Source organism: Silene latifolia, chromosome X (assembly GCF_048544455.1).
Source record: "Silene latifolia isolate original U9 population chromosome X, ASM4854445v1, whole genome shotgun sequence".
Lineage (NCBI taxonomy): Eukaryota > Viridiplantae > Streptophyta > Magnoliopsida > Caryophyllales > Caryophyllaceae > Silene > Silene latifolia.
The window spans coordinates 107364433-107386579 of NC_133537.1; the positions used below are offsets into that span (position 1 = coordinate 107364433).

The 22147-nt window shown below is 37.9% G+C and overlaps 2 protein-coding genes across 3 annotated transcripts; one reads left to right on the forward strand and one right to left on the reverse strand.

Annotated features, from left to right (window-relative positions):
- Nucleotides 1-1229: 1229 nt before the first annotated feature.
- Nucleotides 1230-2303, reverse strand: LOC141618035 (uncharacterized). The gene has a single exon (XM_074435158.1). The coding sequence runs from the start codon at nucleotides 2301-2303 to the stop codon at nucleotides 1230-1232; it is 1074 nt and encodes a 357-aa protein (XP_074291259.1).
- Nucleotides 2304-2953: 650 nt separating this feature from the next.
- Nucleotides 2954-20796, forward strand: LOC141623514 (ADP-ribosylation factor GTPase-activating protein AGD3). 2 transcript variants are annotated; one of them, XM_074439620.1, is made up of 19 exons: nucleotides 2954-3437; nucleotides 5284-5360; nucleotides 6800-6900; nucleotides 7136-7206; nucleotides 7963-8025; nucleotides 8323-8367; nucleotides 9212-9277; nucleotides 9379-9426; nucleotides 9535-9630; nucleotides 9758-9799; nucleotides 10910-11125; nucleotides 11271-11402; nucleotides 12401-12625; nucleotides 12749-12835; nucleotides 12917-13249; nucleotides 17886-18031; nucleotides 18123-18216; nucleotides 19213-19700; nucleotides 20319-20796. In XM_074439620.1, exons 1-19 carry the CDS (start codon nucleotides 3393-3395, stop codon nucleotides 20431-20433), a joined length of 2490 nt encoding a protein of 829 aa, XP_074295721.1. In that variant the 5' UTR covers nucleotides 2954-3392; the 3' UTR covers nucleotides 20434-20796. The 2 variants fall into 2 exon arrangements, with proteins under 2 accessions (XP_074295721.1, XP_074295719.1); XM_074439618.1 differs by having other exon boundaries at nucleotides 3065-3437; nucleotides 12401-12629; nucleotides 12753-12835.
- Nucleotides 20797-22147: the final 1351 nt, after the last annotated feature.

Sequence of the window (22147 nt, forward strand, 5' to 3'; positions counted from 1 at the left end):
AGATCATATACCTTCCATCCCTTCTTTCCTTGTGAATACCCAATAAACACACAACGCTTATCTCTTTCATGAAATTTATCTCGTGGTTTGTCTTTGTTGTGTGCATAACAAAGACTACCAAAAACTTTGAGTTGATCAAGACTCGGCTTTTCTCCATAAAGAACTTCATAAGGGGTCAGGCCTCATAGTATACGTGTGGGTGTTCGATTTATTAAGTACGCAGCAGTGAGTGCACACTCTCCCCAAAACTCAATTGGAAGGTTTGCTTGGAAACGAAGGGCTCTGGCTTTTTCTAATATATGTCGATGTTTCCTTTCTACCCTCCCGTTTTGCTGTGGGGTGTCGACATTACTGGTCTGAAAAATAATCCCATTGTCATTGTAATACTCTTTCATCGTACCCGAGAGAAATTCAGTCCCATTATCGCTTTGCACTATTTTGACCTGTTTTCCAAACTGGGTTACCGTCATTTTACAAAAACTTATCATTAATTGACTTACTTCGCCTTTGTCTCTCATTAGGTAAACCCAAACTCCCCTACTTCGGTCATCTACGATGGTCAAAAAATAGTGTGCCCCGGATATACTTTTAGCATGATAAGGTCCCCAAATATCACAATGAATCAATGTAAATAAATCATCACTTCTTTTATTATTAGGCTTAAAAACAGACCGAGTTTGTTTTGCTCGACAACAAGGATTGCAAACATCACTAGAATTCCAAAATAAATCACACCCAACTAAATTAGAAAAAGAAGGTAAAATACTACTTGATGGATGCCCGAGTCTCCTGTGCCATAGCCGTGTGTCACTACTAGTTTTAGCTCTTCCCACGAACTGTTCACGACCAGGCTTTAGCAAATAGACCCCATCCTTATGCTCACCCCGTCCAATCTTCATCCTCGTAGATTGGTCCTGTATAACACAATGGTCGGGATAAAATGTCACAACGCAATTATTTTCCCTAATCAATTGTTGTATAGAAATTAAATCACAATTTAAAGAAGGGACATATAACACGTCTTTAAGAACGAAATTTTCGCCAAGTACTACTCGACCATGTTCCTGTGCAACTATATGGGTTCCATTCGGCAGACCAACTGTTGAAGGTTTATCACTCCATACTTGCTCGAGTAGTTCGCGTCGGCCAGTCATGTGATGCGACGCGCCACTATCGAGTAGCCAATCAACAACACAAATTTTATTCGTACCTTGTGCATTCGTTTTACCTCATGTCTTTGTGCTCAGCAAATTTCTTACTCGTTCTATCTCATCTGCTGTTAAATCATTCTTTTGTGATTCCACTTCACTTGTTGATGCAGCATTAGCGACCTGGAAGTTGTCACCACGACCTCGACCTCCTCTTCCATAACCTCGCGCTCCACGGCGTCCGCGTCCTCGACCTCTAGGCTGGTACCCATGTTTTTCCCAACAATTTTCCTCTGTATGGAAGTACTTCTTACAATGCATACATTGGACCGGTCCCGTGTCTGCTTGGTCTTTGCTAGCACTAACCCCGCGACCTTGTCCTCTATTGTTGACGGTTTTTGCAGCCATTGCAATTTCCAATGCTTCCTCTTTAGACTTCGTTATTGCTCTGTGTCTCTCTTCTCGAAGAATGAGAGCATAAGCTCTGCTTAAAGAGGTTATGTCATCTTCCATCAACAGGTTCGAACGAATATGGCCATAGAGGACGTTGTCGAGTCCCATAAGAAATTGGTGCACATTCTCTTCCTCGCGCTCTTTCGTCAAAGCTGCTGCTGCTCCACAAGTACATTGAGGGACTCGGCTGTAATTTGCCAATTCGTCCCAAATTGATTTCAACTGCGTATAGTATTCAACCACGGACTGATTCTTTCCTTGCTTGCAATCATTCAAATCGCTTTTGAGTTGATGCACTCGTGGTGCGTTTCCAGATGCGAATCGTTCTTGCAATTCATTCCAAATATCCATTACTGTCCCGGAAAACGTGACATTAGGGTGTAATTTTGGATTGATAACGTTTCGCAACCACGATTTTACCATCGCGTTGCATTGCCTCCAGGCTACGGCTTCAAGAGTCTCATCTTCTCCTTCATTGACAACCGGTTTCTTCACTTTTCCTTCGACGAACCCCAATTTGTTCTTGGCGTCGAGACCATTCTTCACTGCGTCAGCCCACAATTCATAATTCTCGCCATCGAAGATAGTCTGAGTTAGCATCAAATTCGGACTATCCGATGGGTGTAGGAATAACGGTGAAGATGAAGGGATTTGCTCTATTTTGTTGTCAGTTTTCTTGCTCCCATCTGCCTTAATCGTCATGATTGAATTGATATGAGAAAAACACCAGGATCGAGATGTTACTCTGATGCCATGAAAAACGATTAAGAAGAGAAACAGTGGGAGAAGTTTTTGTGTATTATTCAATGAATGTAAACCGTACAACAGCCATGCATATATACAATAGGGCAAATCTCCTAAGGCATATCTTCCCTAATTAGTTCCTATTATTTAGGTAACTAAATAACTAAAAGTATACGAGATAAATCAATATGATACACCATATAATACACCTAATATTACGATACTATAAAATATCCTCCAATAGGACACTATCCGTCTATATGTATAGACGGATACCATTTTTCCTCACAAAATACCCATTTCGCCATAAAGTGGGAAGCACATGGGGGTGCCCTACGTTGTCCCCCCTACCCATTTTATTAGAGGTCTTTACCCGTCTGTTCGCCCCACCCGTCTATACCAAGACCTATTAATATTAAGGGTTTTTCTATCCTATGCCCACTAGGCATATCCTATGCCCACTAGGCATAGGATAAGAAGCTAAAATAGGAAAATATTAAATGTATTTTTTGTGAAGAAAATAAAAAACCGTAATATTAAACAAGGAGTACAAGTCGGAGTTTGATTTAGGAAAGTAGGATTAAAGTAAGTTTGATTGAATAAAAGAAGGTCGAAAATCCAATATTAAAATGCGAAAAATGTCTGGATGTCTCTTTCAATCTGTCTCCTTGCTTTTTAACACTCTTACTCTCTCTTCGTTAATTTTTTTTAATAAAATTGTCTTCTTTCTTCACTGTCTAACATCACTCACTCACTTTATTTTCCTTTTTCTCACCTCCTTTGAAAACTCTATTCATTAAAATACCAACATTTTTCCCCAAGCATAATCATTTTTCTCACCACTTGTGTTCTTACTTGGAGTAGTACACAGTACACCACACCACCACTTGTATAATTGCAGTTTTCAATTTCTAGGGTTTCCAATTTGGAGATGATAAGTAACCAAGGAATTCAAACAAAGATCTCGTATGTTGATTATGGAGTGTAATTAGTAGCTGTACTTGTTTTTTTTTTTGAGCTAATTCTAGGGATTTCGAAGTCGTAAACATGCATTTCGGAAAGCTTGATGATTCTCCTATGTTCCGCCAACAGGTTTCTTTCGCTTACTTATTTGACTGTTTAATTTGCGACGTACTTCCGGTTTGTTGATTCTCAGTTATTGAATTTGATAATGCACATATCTGATCTGCTCTTTTTATCTCGAGTCTTGTGTGAGACGGTCATACATTAATTTGTCCTGTATTCGTCGTTTAATTGCAAGGTTAATGCGTTGGTCGCACCTGTAAGACCGTCCTATATTAATTTGTGCAGCAGTTTTCAGCAATGCTCGTACACCTATAAGACCGTCTTATATTATAAATGCTTAATCGTCTGCAACTAATGTTTTTGAACTAAACATGTTTGCCTCTCAGTTAATACCAGTGTGCTTGCTTATGTTGGTTCCTCTGCAAATTAAATAAATAGAAGGTTTTGTGAGTGCGGGGGGATTTTTTTTTGTTTCTTATGACCATATATATGAGGGTCTAGATTTAGAAAATAATGTAGGTCGCTGCGGTTTATGGTGGATACATCTTTAGAAACTTTTTGATAGATGATCTACCTCTAGCTTAGTCCTTTACGTATATGGCAGCATGTTGAAGAGGCTTCAATTAGGATATGTTTACTCACATGTTTGGTAATAGACGAGAGTATTGACCATTTTATGAATAAAAGTAGGGAGTTACTCCGCTCATTTTCCGTTGGTTTTAGGATGAACATCCTTTGGATTTATGAAATGCACTCTCTTTCTTCATTATGGCTGTGACCTTGACCTGTTTTATGTGGAATTTCACATGGTATGAGATGAAGATCCATTGGCTTTGTCCTATGTTTTATGAATTTAAATTGGGCGAGTTGTGCTGCTGGAGACAAAGTATTGGTTAAGACCCTTGACGTTCAGGGTTAATGATTATCCCTCAAGAATCAAGTCTGTTTTTTAAGAGGCCTCACTAAAATATGACTAAGGCCAACAAATGCCTTCGTTGACGATGCACTGCCCCAACCTCCTACTGTGTGGAAATAACTTTCCTCATGATGCTTTGAACCCCTTCCCTTTTTATTCTTCCTTTTCCTATTCTCATCTCCACTATGTTATTTGCCTTAGTTTTGACTCTTCACTTTTCCAACCCGACACTTGAGGATATAGGTGCGAAATCAGTACTCGACCGTTACGACCTTACTAATTTAACACCTTTTGTAGCAGGGACATAACTGGAGGTTCACACAACAAAAGTAGAGGAAAAGATTAGTTTATGAAACCTTTAGTATACTTCTTTTGATTTTAATAGTTGTGCCTCAATATCTCTCTATATCACTCATAGATATCACTCGTAGTTAGTAGTTCAAACTTTCAAATAAAAATCTATCTTGAAGACTTGGCCCCTCATTTCGAATATAGTCATCATGTCTCAAAATTTGAGTTAGGACAAGTACAACACTTTGATACGTATCCGTGTATGACACTAGTACCCAAGTTCAAGTAACATAGACCACCACTGATTCCCTCCTGGGTCTTCCATGGCCGTCTGAACTCTGAATTTCTCCTCCCTTGCATATTCTTCTTTCTTCTTTCTTCTTTCTTCTCCCTTCAAGGCTGCATGTTAAGTGTCCAGACAAACAATTGCTTGTGGATTACATTTTTAATGTTTGAACCTCTACATACTGTTGTAATGGGCTATCTTGGCACCCCATGCACCAGTCTGCTGCGTGCCTGCCTATTGAGTTATAGTCTATCACTGCTCTCTCCCCCACCCCAACTGGTCCTCTTACTCATCTCTTATATTCATGGAATATAAGCATGCTTCTAGTTTGCTGCGGTCCATGAACTTGTTAGTGTTAATAGCTGGAGATTCTTTTACATCTATTTTGACTATGTTAATACCTTTATTTTGTGATGCAGCTTCAGGGCTTGGAGGAAAGTGCTGAATCATTAAGGGAGAGATGCCAGAAGTTTTACAAGGGAAGTCGAAAATACACGTATGTCTGAAATTCTTCGTTGGATTACCCATTTTAATGAGGGCCAAAATTTTGAATGTACCTACTTATTTTTCAAGCCCGCAACTCAGCTTACCAGCATGCATTTTGTCCTTACTACACATATTTTTAGATGTCTACGATACTTGGAAGAAATATGTAGCGTCCATGAGATCTTAAGCTCTTAACTCAAGCTAATCAATCAAGGGGTATTCAAGAAGGGACATGCTAAATCCAACACCGAAAATGATAAATCCTCCTCCTTGTTTCGACTTTACCCCTCTCATTTCTAACACAAAGAAAGGACTAATTATTAATAAAAAACCCTAGAAATCCCCAAAAAAAACTTCCATAGAAGCCCTACCTGCCGCCCCATCAGCCACCCTATAAACTGACCTACGACGGAGAGGAGTTAGGGGAAGGATGGGTCACACACGGGGTATTCGACGCCGCAGGACGGACGACGGCAGGGTTCGTCGATGGCGTTGGGTTGGTCGTCGGTGTTGGGGAAAGGGAGATGGGGAAGGATGCGTCGCACGCGGGGTTGGTCGTCGCCGCAGGTAGGGTGGTAGGTAGGGTGGTTGACTGCAGGTCTGGTCGTCGGTGCTGAGGGATGGGTGGTCGGTGCTGGGGATGGGTGGTCAGGGGCTGGGGTGGGTGGTCAGGGATGGTGAGGAGGAGGGATTGGGTTTGTTTTAAATATTTTTTTTTAAGTTAATTTTTTTTATGATTAAGGATAGTGATGGAAAAAAAAGAGACAATGTGTAGGATATAATAAAATTGTGTGCGGGATTTAGCAAATAAGTTTAAGGAATATGTGTTTTTTCTTCTTATGCTAGGAAGTCTGTAGGCCAGAAGCTATGCAAGGAAATTGAGTGAGGACCTTGTAATAAGGAAATGCTGATATCCAAATTTTTTTTATGTCATTGTTGAGTTGTTGCCTTGACCACTTTGTATATACTACTACAACGAAGATGATTAATCAATGGGTATTGGAAGTGCTATATCTGAATCAGTCTATCAAGTTCATGTTCACCATGATGTGAACAGCTCTCAGTCTAAAATTGTACCATTGGTTATTGGAGATGCTTATATGCTATTTATTTTCGTTTTGTGAAAGAGGGATTAAGTACCAAGAATTCATCTGTTCTACCTTATAGTGAGCATTCGACTCATGTAAGCTTGTCAATACTTATTTTCACCATCTATCAGTAATATATGATTTGAGCTCACAATTTGGTTGAAATGATCTTTGATTATTTTTTGTTAGCTGAACTCCTTCAATTTATTGCTTGACGTTAGATTGTCGTTGTCTTCATTATGACTACTGGTGGCAGGGACCCAGAGTCCCTTTCTCCCTTTTCACGGTCTTCCATTTCCAGTTTTAACAATGACAGTGGATCTTGTTTACTTAACCTTCCGTTCCGATTACACCTTTTCAGTGAAGGGCTTGGCGAGGCATATGATGGTGATATAGCATTTGCAAGTGCTTTAGAAGCATTTGGGGGAGGGCATAATGACCCGATAAGTGTTGCTTTTGGAGGTACGCGAAAGGTGTTTCATATGTTTCTTTTGGAGTATTTATGAATTTCTCATGTCGTGTTGTGGACTAGTGCATTTGTTTACTGGTCACATCGAGGCTCTTGCTGATGTTCGAATTTATGTTGCCTGTTCTTTCTCTTGTTTTAATTTTGCTAGTAATACCTCACTTGTATTGTGTCTGAGTGAATTTTGACCCGTTTTCTTTATAGTATTGATGGGAACATAATTGTATTCAGGTCCTGTCATGACAAAATTTACCATTGCGTTAAGAGAGATTGGAACCTACAAGGAAGTACTTCGATCTCAGGTAGACATCGCTCGTCAAAGTTGTACCTTTCTTACTGTAGTTGACCTGTAGTAATGCTGGGCCTTGACTGTTGCTATGGTTCCTATGAAACCTCTGGTTGTGCTTCGCAAGTTTTCTTTCTTTCTTTTTTCCATTTATTTGTTTACCTTTCTGTCTGCCACTCTGCCTATCAAAACCTGTTTACCTGTTCCATGTCGTTATCCTCTTTATTATTGCTGATCGCTGTTCATGTCTAGACACTAGACACATTTTGGGATTGGACGTTAATGTCCAAATGGAATTCTAGTAATTTATCAATCATATTTTCAGACACTACTAGAGTACTAGTTGTCCGAGAAAATTTAAATGTAGGAGTGGAACTACATGGTGTTGCGACTTGCGAGAAATACTTTCTGTTCAGAGTTCCATTGTCTATCTTCTACAGTCTGCCAACAGAAAATCGTTTTATCTTGTTGTCCTTTTTGCTACTTCTTGACCAACGGTGTTGTTTAGGCCTGACGCTTATCTTCCATTGCAGATTGGAAGTCAGGTTCTGTACTTTTAAGTCTACAAATCTTCAATTTTTCAAACTGTTTGTATACGAGAACTATCGAGTTTGTGTGGTGCTCCTTAGTAAATTTTTCGTAGTTTCTCTCAGTGATCCTTGAAGGTGGTTTGTAAAGGATACCATCAAGCCTTGGTAGAGCCAGCTTCCGCTATACCTTTTTGGCATTTATAGCTTTTGCACTGATTTGCTTGAGATCCTTGGCTTTCCAGGTTGAGCACATACTGAATGATAGGTTGTTGCAGTTTGTCAACATTGATTTGCATGATGTGAAGGTATGCTGTTTACACATTTCATACAATTATATGCCTGGCTTTCTTGCATAAACAAATCCGTAGTTTAGTGTTGAAATTGGAGATTTTCAGATAGTGCATTAGATTGATTTTTGAAGTAATTACACACTGTCATGGATAAAAGGTTCTGTGTTACTCACTTTTTTTTTTTTGCGGCTATCACTTAATTATGAATCATGATTTTAGTGCTTCCAGTCATTGAATTTGTAGCAGAGAGTAATCGTTGTTATTAATCCTACATTTCTTTGTTTTGTTATTAAAATTTTTGTTTTACTGCAGGAAGCACGTAAACGTTTTGACAAGGCATGTCTTGCATATGATCAGGTTTTTCTCAAACATTTTATGAATAAATCATAGGATTGAAATTTGTTGATGGTTCATATCATGTCTTCTAAATGTTTGAAATCAGGGTAATCATCAAACAGTGTCTTCTTTTGGGGGGAAAGGGGTGATAATAGAAATGACAAATAATCGTGTAAAAAGAGGAATAGTTAAATTGTACAGTTCTAAGTTTCAATATTATCATATGGTGTTTGATACATGCCCATGTTCCAAGTTCAGTATAATATTTGTGTTTGTCTTTCACTTTGGTAGATTGGTATAGCTAGACAATCCCGATAGTGAGATATATTTACAGGTACACAAACCTCTCTCATGTGATTATTTCCCCTGATCACATAAATGGTACATCATTTTTTTACCAGGCTCGGTTTCCATCACTTACCATTTACATCTTCAAGGACAATTAATTAGGGATGAGGCATTTGAGACACCTTAACAGTCTCTTCCTATGTCTTTTGACACGTGACTAGTGATGCTCTAACACTGATATATCGCTGGTCTTTCTTGGATTTTTTTAGTTCAAGCTTTTAAGACGATCCTTTGTCTTGTTCATCAAGCATAATTAATTCTATCAGTTACTAGAAGAGTAATAACTCTCTCACAACTTCAAATTTCTTACCTAAGCTAGGGAACTGTTGCCTATGCTCCATATCATTTCCATTGAGCCTTATGGATAGGGAACATGTTAGTGCTAAAGTAGTTTCTGAAGTTATGGATGTTGTTATTGTTTGGGACTTGAAGCTTCTTGCTACATAGGGACTATGGTTATTACTTTGAGGTCACTTGAGTTTGAATTAAATTGATTGAAAATATATGATTGGACCAGGCTCGTGAGAAGTTCCTGTCCCTGAGGAAGGGAACAAAAAGTGATGTTGCTACGCATGTGGAGGAGGTATCAGTCGATATTTATTTGTGGCCTTATTTTCACTATATGCTGTATGGTCATCTAGTTTTGGTCATCTTACCTTGGTTTTCAATTTTTCTCGGAAATAGGAGCTCCATCAGGCAAGGTCTACATTTGAGCAAGCTCGTTTTAATCTGGTATGAAGTGTGCTACTATCATCTTTGTCTTTTCTTTGCATTACCAATGTGTTTGTCAAGTGTTGCTTTTATAATCTTAAATTTTCCGAGTATCATTTCCATCACCAGGTGACCACTCTTTCTAACATAGAAGCAAAAAAAAGATTTGAATTTCTGGAAGCAGTTAGCGGGACGATGGATGCACATCTTCGATATTTCAAGCAGGTTCTTGGACTTATAGCTTCCTTTTAATTTTTAAACCCCTCCATCCGACTACCCACCATTTTTAGCTGTAAAGGTTTTCGTTAGAACTGGTTGTTTGTTTCACTTACTGTGAATGTACACCTTGTAGGGGTATGAGCTCTTGCATCAGATGGAACCTTATATAAATCAGGTTTGACCCTCTTCTGAAATTGCATCTTTGATGTTGTGTAGAAACATAGATGTAATTTTCTTCAAAGTTCTCTGAAGTTGAAGATGCCACTAATAACTATATTTTTTTAGAGGGTGACTTTTTTTTCCGTGTGATATCTTATCAACTGCTCACTTCGCCTAAAAATAAGAACTTTGCGCAATTCGTGAAAGTTTGTTTGGATACAATAGTTAGAGGGAAAGGGAGGGAGAGAGACAATGGACTATGGTGTTCTCTTTCAAGTTTCAAGATCTTCACTATGTTATGAAGATTAATTTGGATGGTAGGCTTGGAAATGGATCCCCTCATCTCCCTCTCCCATTTCACTCCAATCCAACTTACTCTTCAAACAAAAAAACTGTTCCTGTCCCTTTCCCTTCAAATCCCTCCACCTAAACGAAGGGGAAGTTTCAGAACCTTGTCTTTGTTGTCAAAGCCTCAACATTTTTGGGGATGCTTATCTCTTCTCAGCATTCCCCTTTACCATGTGTCACTGCTTTCAGATTGCTTTGTTGGGTAACCACTGGTAAATCGTAGCCATCTTGTCTCCTCCCAGCATTCTCCATTGCGTCACTGCTTTCAGTTTGGTTTGTGTGAGAAAACCTTGTTGATTGCAGGACTTCGATTGCTGCCTTGTTTAGGAGATGCTTTATAGGGTAATTACTAGTGATAAATCGCAACCTTTTCTTCCTTTGTCTTTTCCTCGTTTTTTTACGGGGTGGGGGAAAGAGAATATTGGCCCTTGATCATTCCTTTTACATTCAACAATAAAAAAAGTTACCAGTTTAGTTATGGAAGTTGTAACCTCTTTATTTGGGAGGCGGGAACATTGGTTCTGGACTATATAGTACTTTCTTGTCTGGGAGGCTGAATGGGTAGATTGGGGCACCTTGGATATTGAGTTACCTACGTATTACTAATCTCATACTCAGTGACTTGAACTTTGAAAGTTTGAAGTGACTTGAACATTGATTTAACCTAGAATCTCGTAATTGGGATATGGTGTTTCAGACTCTTTCGCTAAAGTCAGTTGTTCTACTGACTGCATGCATACACATGTTATCCTCACCTGACTGTAAGCAATTGCTGTAGGTCTTGACTTATGCTCAGCAATCAAGAGAAAGGTCTAATTATGAGCAAGCAGCTCTTAACGAGAGGATGCAGGAGTATAAAAGACAGATTGACCGTGAAAGTAGGTGGTGTTCTAATGGATCTAATGACTCCCCTAATGGTGATGGTATGCAAGCAATTGGTAGAAGTTCTCATAAAACTATTGATGCAGTTATGCAATCTGCTGCGAAGGGAAAGGTTCAGTTCCGTCTCCTTGCAATTTTTGGTTTCCTATTTACTGTCTTTTTTATTGCCGCCTTCATGTTTTTGACTTTGTTGGATTTTTTTTCTCCATTTTCTGTTTTGTTTGTTTCTCAAAAGTTATTCAACTTCTACTATTTAGGTTCAAACCATACGACAGGGTTACCTGTCGAAACGTTCATCTAACTTGAGAGGTGACTGGAAAAGGAGGTTTTTTGTCCTCGACAGTAGAGGAATGCTTTACTACTACAGAAAGGACATCAGCAAACCTTCCGTAAGTACTATTCACTTTAAAGGGCAATTAGTTTACTTTAAGGCATGCTAGTACACATGTCACGCTGTTGGACAGACGCACTTAATTTCGGATTGAATGCGACCCGAGTGTTCTTCGGATTCAAGTTGTATACAAGTTCGGTTAGGGTCAAAATATGGATCGTTCAACGCCTTTTAACGAATTGATTTCAATAGTTTTACGTAATAAATATATACGAAAATTAAGTTTTTGACGTGTTCTATTTTTGATTGTTTTACAAACCTTTTTGCCACTTGAATTTGGTCTTTCACATTTTCTTACTTTGTTTTTATCTTACAACATACTCCCTCCTATGCAGTCTTTTCTTCCCTATTTTCGTTTTGGCTTGATACATCTTTTCTTCCCTATTTCCTTTTTCGGGAAGCTTTGGGTGCTCCAAATTCACTTTCTTATTTCTTGTGCGAAAAGGAAAGGGGAAGGAAAGAGTGAATAGGAGGGAGTTTTTCGTTTATCTTTATTTTATTTCATTTACTTTTTGTTTTGTCATCCCCTTAAAAGTTTCTTTTATTTTTCCACATCGTTGGACGCATGCCTAAATGGTTTTGAGACTATTGTTTACTGTTGCTGTTTGTTTGTTGTTTGAAAGTTAAGTGTTCCTATACGGTGTTTGTGGATATTGAGAAGTGACTACAGATTTTATGTGAGAATTGAGTCTGGGACACTTTAATCAATTTACTACTGTACTTGTTCTGGAAATGTAAGTTCTGAAATGACCGAACAGGCTGGCTCTAACCATTACCTGTTTTGGTGCTGGTTTCTTTGCTTATCTGGGGTTAGTAGTTGAACATCTGGCTTTAAGACAGCAAAAAATCAGGTCGATTAATGACAGGTCCACATGCAAGTCCTTATTTCTGGTGAAATTGTTTTTAAACAAGTGCTTTTTCCCCTATTTATATTCTTAGGCACTTGTATGAGTTCTATTTCCTTGTACTAATTATTTTGATGGATCTGTTATACAGAGCTCTGGACCTCGTAATTCAGGTCAGAGGAATGGTTCGGAACTTGGATCTGGATTGCTAAGTCGTTGGCTCTCTTCACATTACCATGGTGGCATGCATGATGAAAAATCAGTTGCTCATCATACTGTCAATCTACTTACTGCAACGATTAAAGTTGATGCAGACCAGTCTGATTTACGCTTTTGCTTCCGGATCATCTCACCAACGAAAAATTACACTTTACAGGCCAGTTAATATTTGATTTCAACTTTGTTTAGCAAGAGATTTTTTGCAATACGCCCAAGTTAATGGTTAATTAAAAGCCATAGGACTAACTCGTTTGTATAAATTATCTGCTTTCTGGTACAGGCAGAAAGTGCTTTGGACCAAATGGATTGGATTGAGAAAATAACAGGCGTCATTGCTTCCTTACTTAGTTCTCAAACCCCTGAAAGGGTAAGCATTGCATGAAATTCTTGAGCGGTTGTGTTTCTTCCTTGATGTATAATGCTAATTTTGATAGCCATTTATGATCAGTGTATGTCTACTCCCATGGGATGTCTTCATCGATCAGCCAGTGAGAGTAGTTCTGTTGAAAGTTCCGATTTTGACCATAATGTAAATGAAGAAAGCACTTCTGAAAGGTGCCTCACATCAATGTATCCTGATAGGCCATTGAGAAGTTCACTACAACAACGTTCTTACTGTAAGGCGGAAAAAACGATGGATGTGCTGCGACGGGTGAGTGGGAATGATAAGTGTGCTGATTGTGGAGCTCCTGAGCCCGACTGGGCATCCTTAAATCTTGGGGTCTTAGTCTGCATTGAATGTTCAGGTGTTCATCGTAACCTTGGTGTCCACATATCAAAGGTTAGCTCCGTGCTTCCCTGGTATATTGTGTTCTATCTATTTACTTTGTTGTGATCGCTGTTTGATTTTGTATCGTTGTGCTAGTTTGTCAGTCAGTTTTTTTGGCCATGGCTATATTTGTTTGGGAATTTAGATCTGTCGCAGGTTAAGTAGCTATACATAGTGGAGAATTGATTTTTTTATTCCCTTTAGTTGCACCATCTCAAAATAGGAACTTGTTAAAGACTGCTAGGAACTTCCAGTTCTTCTAAATACTTTTGATATTTTGCCCCAAGAGCGTGTAAATCAATAGGTCCTCTACAAGGTGTTCACTAAGTGCTCTCTAAGGTAGTCTCAATTGTTGAAGAGCAAAATAGAATGTTTTTTTGCCCACAATAGAGGCTCTTCAATGAAAAAGATTCTTACAGTAGCTTCTTCATTGAGAAGGAAACATACAGTAGCGCTCCATTGAAAAAGTAATAAGAGTTTACAGTAGCTGTAGCTCTCCTTATGCTCTCCCCCAAGAGCACTCAAGGGTACTTGAAGAGCTTGCTGTCAAGATTGGGTCATAATTAGACCTGACAAAATTGACACAGCTCGAATGACCCGATCCGAGTAACCCGCCCCGATACCCGATCTGAGGACCCGAGGTTGATCCATAACCCACCCAAATGTTTATTGTTGCACACTTTTCATTATTCCTAAATAACTTCATAATTAACGGACCCGAAAGTGACCAGAATCTGAACTGTCCGATCCGTTTTTTTTTTTTTCAACTTTCATAATAACTGAGCCTAAATAACTTCATAATACTGGCCCGAAAGCGAGTGAGTGTAAATGGAGAGCAAGCCATGTGCTCTTAATTTTGATTATTCTATATGCTCTTAAGAGGCTAGAAGCTTTTACTGGAAAATAAATTTCATATTTTCTCCTTTTCTAGAAATAAGTTGGGTTATATCGGGTTCAGGTCATAGCAGGTGAACATACCCTTTCGGGTCAATTGATGTGTCGGGTCGGGCTCGGATTGGGTCATTATCAGGTGTGGTTATCGTCAACTTTTTTTTATCGCATTACTTCATTCTTTTACCTATAATTTTAGTTTTCGGGCATTATTAGGTTTGGTTACTTTATTATTAAGTCAAGCGTATCAAGCTAAACACTAAATCGTTTTCATTTGGATCAATATTAGGCTTAATACTTGTCACCTTGTCGGGGTCATCAATCTTATCGGATCCGTATAGGTTTGGGTTCGGATAATCGGATCACTATCACAGGGTTGTATCAGGTTTCGGTCCCAAACGAGTCGGGTCAGTTCAGTTTCGGGTTTCTACGTTTTCAGGTCGGGTCAAGTTTCCAGCTGTAGGTTCTTAATCATGTTGACTAGTCAAGAATATACTCATGGACGAGTCCTACGGATTTTTACATGAATTCTAGGACCAGCAGTTCATGGTCATCTATATACAGAGTACATCTAGGGTGTGAATCATCTAGATTAAATCTAGAGCGCCCTCATGTGTGATTCTTAGGAATAGATACATGATCCTGTGAATGAGAGGTTTGTGAATCGTGATTCTATGTAAGGTTGCGGAGATGAACTCGTTGTAAATAAATTATTCAGAAACCAATTTATCCACCAGAATCCGTGGAGCTATGACTTCAAATCTAATTTTTATCCCTGTCACGTAGCAGGAGAAAACTGCGAGTAATGATCTAAAGGAAATCAGGAAAACAAGTTTTGAACCAACAAAGGAGGTGGTGGGGTATTCCTGAAAACCCAAAGGGTTATGAAACTAGAGATGTATAGGTTATTTATCACTCCCATATATATAGATAAGGTGTTCCTTTATTAATAATACCTCTTACCTAAGAACATATATGTTGCTATTTCATTCTCTTGGAAAATTATCAAAGCTGCTACAACCGAGGCTTAGATCATCTTCTAGAGAGGGAATATGTAAAGTGAGTTATAAGGTTTGGTAAATTGAAGAAAACCCCAGACCTTGTATGTATCAAAGGTAGTAGGGAATGGGTGTCAAGGTAGATGAAGTGTGTAGAGAAAGGGAGGGTGGAGGGAGTCCCCATGTTTTCCTTTTAAGCCTTTCATTATATTTGATGGGATTCAAATGTGGCTTGTAGGAAGAAAAATAGATCCTTCCCTCCTTTCGCCTTTCTCCCTCCCTCAAGTCTCTCCATCCTAACCAATGCTAACAAATCTTGGGAGGTTAAAGTGGATGAAAGCATGAAGAATCTTTCTTAGAGGATGTCTATCCACCTTCTCCTTTCAACCTTCTCCCTTTCTCCTCTCACAATCGATTAAACTAGTATATATCGTGTGGGGTCGGAAGGAAGTTGGATGAAGCAAAATATATGATATTTTAACCGGTTGTGAGAGGAGAAGGTAGAAAGGAGAAGGTAGATAGTTATTCTCTCTTTCTTAATATGCACAATAGTAATTCACCAAAAAAAATGTGCAATAGTACAAATCCTTCAGAGTAATTTCAAGCAACACCGACTCCAGTTGTTTATGAACCGGATACCGATGGGAGTCTTATCGCTTTATTGCCACATTTGTTACTTAATCTCCTACAATTTGGTAAATAGGGATGAGATGGAACCTCTTTTGTGGTTTGGTTCCTCAGACTCGGCGTTTAATTTATAGCCTGTAGTGTGGTAAGAATAAAGAGAGATCATTGCTATTGAAACAATACGGCGTTTAATTTATAGCCCGTGGTGCCTTTAATTTTTTTTTAATCATAACGGGAAACAAGTAGTGCTCCATTACTAACATAAATGAATGGTGGCTTTTTGCATGATGGGTCAGCAAGGATTCAACTCTATTTGTGACTTAATTTCGGGGGTTCCGATTTATATCCAATTGTCAGCTTATGGAGAAGAGAAACCAAGCAAAGAAACTGGTGTATACTAATGTTTATCTACATGTGAAATGAGTATTTTATCTTGTTTACAGTGTGATGCATATGTTCTAATGAGATAAAGTGTGAAGTGTCTCACATCTGCAAGGATTTTTAAGCCTTTGTGGACAGGGTGGTTTAAGGTAAAGGTGACAAGATGGGGACAGCGTTTTAGTGGTTGGGGATAACGTAGTTTGAGGGGTATAAATGTAATCTTATCTCTCTATCCCACCTGTTTTGGCCTCTCCTAAAAATTTGTGCAAAAAGCAAACATATACAAGCTATTTGCAGGAGCAGAAGCAGAACCTGGATTCTTATGTTCATGGCAGAAATAATTGCCTAAATTCTTGGCGAAAGGTTCCATAGTTGAGTACTCTGCTTTAGTGTGATTGATGAAGACTAGATTTGAAAATATGCAAAACAAGTGAAAAGAGACTGGAGTCCATAGTTGGCGAACAGAAGCAAATTCAACTAGAATGCTAATCAGGATAGACTTCGTATCAGGGTTTTGGAGTTGATTCAAAGCCAAGGTTGCATCGTTCTGTTTCAGTCGACTGAACTTCGAATAGAATTGTCGGCACTGGAACAGAGCTCGTTTGGGAATTAGGCTGCCAAAGCTGTTTACATTTCTACACGTGAAGGTAGGTAGCATTTTGCGAACTCGAACTCAAACTCATTCCTAAACACAAACCGTAAGGTAAGCACCTCTAAATTTTTGGTTGGTATGTTATGTGCATGTTCCCTCTCAAAAGAAAGCCAAGTAAAATGTATCAAAATAAGGGGGATTTTTCTAGGCTGCAGCTATTGAGCGTACAATATAAATGTTGGAAAGAATTTCAGCTCCCCTTCAAGTTAGATGAATATGCTTCATGGAATTGTGTTAAGAAAGGGTTTAGAGGATGTACATCACGCTTCTAGAACTCAATTCATTGCTGTGAGTATGAGTAGCTTTAGATGAGGTTGCATTGAGCCAATTACCTTCTCCTCAAGTTGAGCCTCTGAGTCAAATTCACACACCTTCTGATGAGAATGCTATTGGTCAAAAACAAAAATCTCCAGTGATTTTTAGAATTGTCAAGTCTTCTAAGGTTGCTTATTAAGGAATATGTATACCACAAACTTAGCTTTTCTACGTTAGTGCTTGAACCAAGCACTATTACATGGCGATGACAAATACAGCATTGAGATATTTAAAGGGTAATACACATATTGGTGTGATGTTCAGGCCGAGCTCAGAAGCTAAGCTAGGCCTTGCCTTCTCTAAGAACGAGTATTTCTAGAGCGTTATTAAATAAAATGTATCGTTTAGGTGCATGAATCAAAGACTTGCCTAGAACATACTCATGCATAAACCCTAGGAACTAATGCGTAACAAATTGGGAACTACATAGGTTCATTATCTTCTATTTAAGGTCTAAGACGTGAATCCATTTGAGTACAGAAAATTCAAACTATTTTTTCTTTCAGAGATTTTCCTAATTTTCACAAGATTTGATTTAATTATTTGCTTTTAATATTTTTATTTCGACTTCTAGTTAGTTGACATGGTATGAGCCTTGAAAAATTTGTAAACATATCCTCTTATCATGCAGATTTGCTTTTGAATAAAATGCCTATATTTTGCTTTTATGGTTAGTTTGTGTGGTAACACGTGGTAACACACACAGACCCAAGAGGCAGCTAAACTCTCAAGTCTCACCCTTTTTTTACCCTTTGTAAACTGACAGTGGCTTATAAATCTGTAGGTTAGATCACTGACACTTGATGTTAAAGTGTGGGAGCCCTCTGTTATCTCATTGTTTCAATCTCTGGGCAATGCTTATGCGAATTCGATATGGGAAGAGTTGTTGCGGTCAAAAGGTGCTTTTCATGTTGATCTTCCACCTTCAAGGTAAATATTTCCCTGGGTTGTACCAAGTTTAGGATGTATTTATTTTATTATATTCGTACTGATTGGGGTGTCTTCTTGTTTGACTGTTAAGCTCATTGAAGGCTGATAAGTCCCACCAGATTTTTATTAGCAAACCTAGTGCTGCTGATTCAATAGCCATAAAGGAAAAGTTCATCCATGCAAAGGTGCACTCTTTTAACATTTCTTTTCCTGTTTCTATTACACAATCGTTAAAGAAGGTGTGTGTAAGTAAGTATGTTGTATGAATTATGATTTCAACATAATTATTATTGACATCATTAAATGAGGTGCATAATATGGGTTGGTGCCGTTGTAGCCACCATACAACAATAGTCTTATTTGAGTGTGTTACAGAAAAATTGTCGGTTCTCCATGAATTACTGATACAGAGCAATTGTACTATTGTGCATATTAGGAGCAGGTACTCTATACCTTAGTTGTAGACCTGTCAAACTGGTTGGGGTCGGATTGGGTGACTCGGGTCTAATGGTCAATACATGTTTAAGTTGGATCAAGGTCATATTATAGGTTAAAAACATTTTCTTACACCTTTTTATTTACCATTTTCCATAAATTTTTTTTTTTTACTATTGTATTATATCTTATGATTCCATATTTCCAATGGAGCAAAAGATTCATTACTCTTTGGTTCTGGATTATGTTGGAATAAAGCAAAATGGCTCACTAAAGTGGATGCGCTTCTTTTTCTTGTGAAGTAGTGGTCCTTCGATGTAGTTCTCGACGCAATTTTCATCATGGGTCATTCGGAAACAGCCGCTTTGTGTTGCTACTTGCTAACACAAGGGTAAGGTTGCGTACATCCGACCCCCCTTACCCCGCAATTTGCGGGAGCCATTAGTAATTATTTTATTATTAACTCATATTTAAATTTATATACAGAATTGATATTTCATATCATATTAGTGATTCACAAGTATATTAAAACAACTATTAAAATCACATTAAATTTCTTATGCTCGTTCAATTTTATAAAATGTTACTCGTAATATTTTGATCTTATTAAGGACTTATAGATCTCAAGTAGAAATACTTGCGAAAATTTGATTATTTTTCTTTCTGTACGCTTTACTCATTTTGGATAAAGCTGTGATACTTTATTGCTTAGTATTTAGTAACTGTATGTCTTATTGATCAAACAGTATGCAGAAAAGCTTTTTGTTCGGAAGCCAAAAGACACGCAACATCTACGGTCATTGTCACAACAAATATGGGAAGGTGTCCGTACAAATGATAAGAAAGCAGTGTATCGGTGCATTGTTAACTTTGAAGCAGATGTTAATGCCATATATGAGATTTCATCCTCAAACTCTTCTGTAACTCTTGCCAAAGTAATGCTGTTACCAGAGCAGACAAGCCATGGCCAAAATACCAATGAATGGACTGGAGATTTGTCTTCCAAATCCTCGGAGAGCTCTAATTTGTCTGCTGAAAATGAAATCCCAAGCATGGAAGATCTAGAAGGTTGCCACTTGCTCCACCTTGCCTGTGAGTTTGCTGACATAGGCATGTTGGAGCTGCTTCTGCAATATGGTGCAAATGTTAATGCGTCCGATTCCAGAGGTCACTCACCACTTCATCGATGTATTCTCAAAGGAAAACCAATAGCAGCAAGATTGCTTCTCACCAGGTGATCTTCAATTTTTAGTTCTTGTTGATGTTAAAATTTACTTTTTTGCTGTCACCTACCTTGGTGAGCTTTCTCTCTAGGTACTTTTAAATTCTTTATCAAGTCGATGTCAGGGAATCAAGGGATTAGTTTCTTGAAAGAGGGTCTCATATTGATATAATGTAAGACCAACTTGTCTAATAATATAAACACTACCCGTTACCCATTACCCATTACCCATTACCCATTACCCATTACCCACTGATTAAGAATTTAAGATAATAACCACCTCATTTAGTTTTTATATGGGTCAATCTCATGATAATAATAACCATCTCATTTGAGTAATTGCAAGGACCATCTCATTTGAGAATTTGTGAAGATTTCTATGCCTGTAGCTGAGCCTTTGCCAAGAGGCAATTTGTTATTTGAGACACTTTACCACTAGCCAAAGCAAAATTTCTAGCAAAAAATAGGGTATCATTTTATTTTATTTTTCGTGTGAGGGGAATTCTTTGGCTCAAGCGGGAGAGGCCTTGAGGCACTCCGATAATATTGTGGTGGTTGAGTGAATTTACCCGGGCCTGTAACTACAGCAATAAATAAGTCTTGCTGATAATTTATTGATACTAACCTCAGGGGAGCGGATCCATTAGCCATGAACCGTGAAGGCAAGAATGCGCTTGATATTGCAAAAGAAGTAAGCTTCAATGATCCTGAGGTACTGGCTTTACTGTCTGACTTCAGGGGATAGTAGTACGTTTGGTGGTTATATATTATGGAGTATGTTAGTGTAGTTATGAGTAGTTTGTGTGTATATTTACCATCGGGTATGCGGAAACAATGTAGCAACATCTTCATTTTCTCAACACTTTTACTCTGAGTGGAAAGTGTATCGATTACCTCCCTTGTGGGTTGTGCTTGAATAGTGTTTTTTTGTTGTTTTGGGCTGGGGGAAGCTTAGCAGTTACGAGGTTGTCGTCTTGTGTGTGTACATTAATTTTTCGTTTGAGAGGTTTGATTGGGGATAATCGATTCTTTGTACTGGAGCTGTAATTTAGTCGTGTAACCTAGTTTGAACTAGATAACATCAATTGAAGAGTTATGGGTTGCTGTAGTCTGTAGGTATCATGCACACACTAATTATGAGGCCCAGTTACAAGCACGCTAGTTTATGACGAGATCCGAATTCTGCAAAGATCTAACGGATCTAATTTCATGGTAAAAAAAAGGGTACGAAATACAAATAAAAGGGTACGAAAGATTGGTCTCTCAATAACTCAGTGAAAGACCGTCTCTCCTAAGTTTTAGTGTTTATTTAAATAATTGCTTGAGAGAAGAAAGGTTCCTCTCCCTTTCTTTTAGGAAAGGAAATGGGGAGGGAGGATCCTATTACCTAATGTAATAGAAACTAGAGAGCAAATTTAGTAAAATACCCTGTTTCATAATATCAATTTTTGCAAAATCTTTCAAAATATATGAACAAAATTGTGCATTCAAACTTTTTTCTTATGAATTCTAGATATAAGTGCATATTTTTCCCTTTTACTTTCATTAAAATCAAAAGTTGAAGGCATAGCTTGAGAAATTAAAACACGAGTATACATTTTGTCCTTTCCCCTTCTCTCTCAAATAAATAATGTCTATCCTCTCATCTCATTCCCTCGTACCGATTACCGACGTAGGGCGATTCTGCAAGACTGCCATATTTTCACTAACTTTTACTCCCTCTGTTTAACAACAAATACAACATTTTCCTTTTACACGTTTGCCAATGCACGATTTGTAACGTAACATTTACATTGTGAAAAATATAAAAATTTCGTATTCCTCTTAAAGATGAATCAAACAAGATTACACATGTCCATATTTTTTCTTATAAATCGCAAGGAATCGTAAAGATTCTCTTCATCCTCCTTATACTAAAAGAATAAGACTTCTCCAAATTTTTCTCGCCTAAATGAATTTGGCTGTAATTGGGCTTTTATTATACCATATCTGTAATTGACCTTTTATTATATTATATCTGTTATTGGGCTTTCATTATATTATATTTACATTTGGATTATACCGAACTTTTCTTTTTCCACCGTTAATACAAAATATTAATAATAATAATAATAATAAAATTACAATTAAATTTTTAATTGAGTTAAATATTAGTTTTATTATTATTTCCTTTAATGTTTTTATCTAAAATACCGCGCATTCGCGCGGGATCTATACTAGTTTATGAATAATGTCAACACAAGAAATGTTGTATTTGGAGTTGAATGGAAGGAGTATTATTTTTTTTATTGTTCAGACCCGGCTCAGACTCTATACGTTACATTATCAATCAAATTAGACAATTTTTTCACTTCATTTGAGAAAATATGGTGTTTAGAAAAATGAATAAACGTGGTATATGTATAATGCTACTATTGCTTATGGAACTTCAACCTTAATCCTAATAATTATCTAATGAA

Bases quoted from the DNA above. Each gene is read 5' to 3' on its own strand.
- LOC141618035 (XM_074435158.1), bottom strand. From the start codon at position 2,303: ATGACGATTAAGGCAGATGGGAGCAAGAAAACTGACAACAAAATAGAG.
- LOC141623514 (XM_074439620.1), top strand. From the start codon at position 3,393: ATGCATTTCGGAAAGCTTGATGATTCTCCTATGTTCCGCCAACAG. The intron at 7,207-7,962 runs GTAGACATCGCT...TTGGCTTTCCAG, and splicing joins AGGAAGTACTTCGATCTCAG to GTTGAGCACATACTGAATGA. The intron at 11,126-11,270 runs GTTCAGTTCCGT...TCTACTATTTAG, and splicing joins AATCTGCTGCGAAGGGAAAG to GTTCAAACCATACGACAGGG.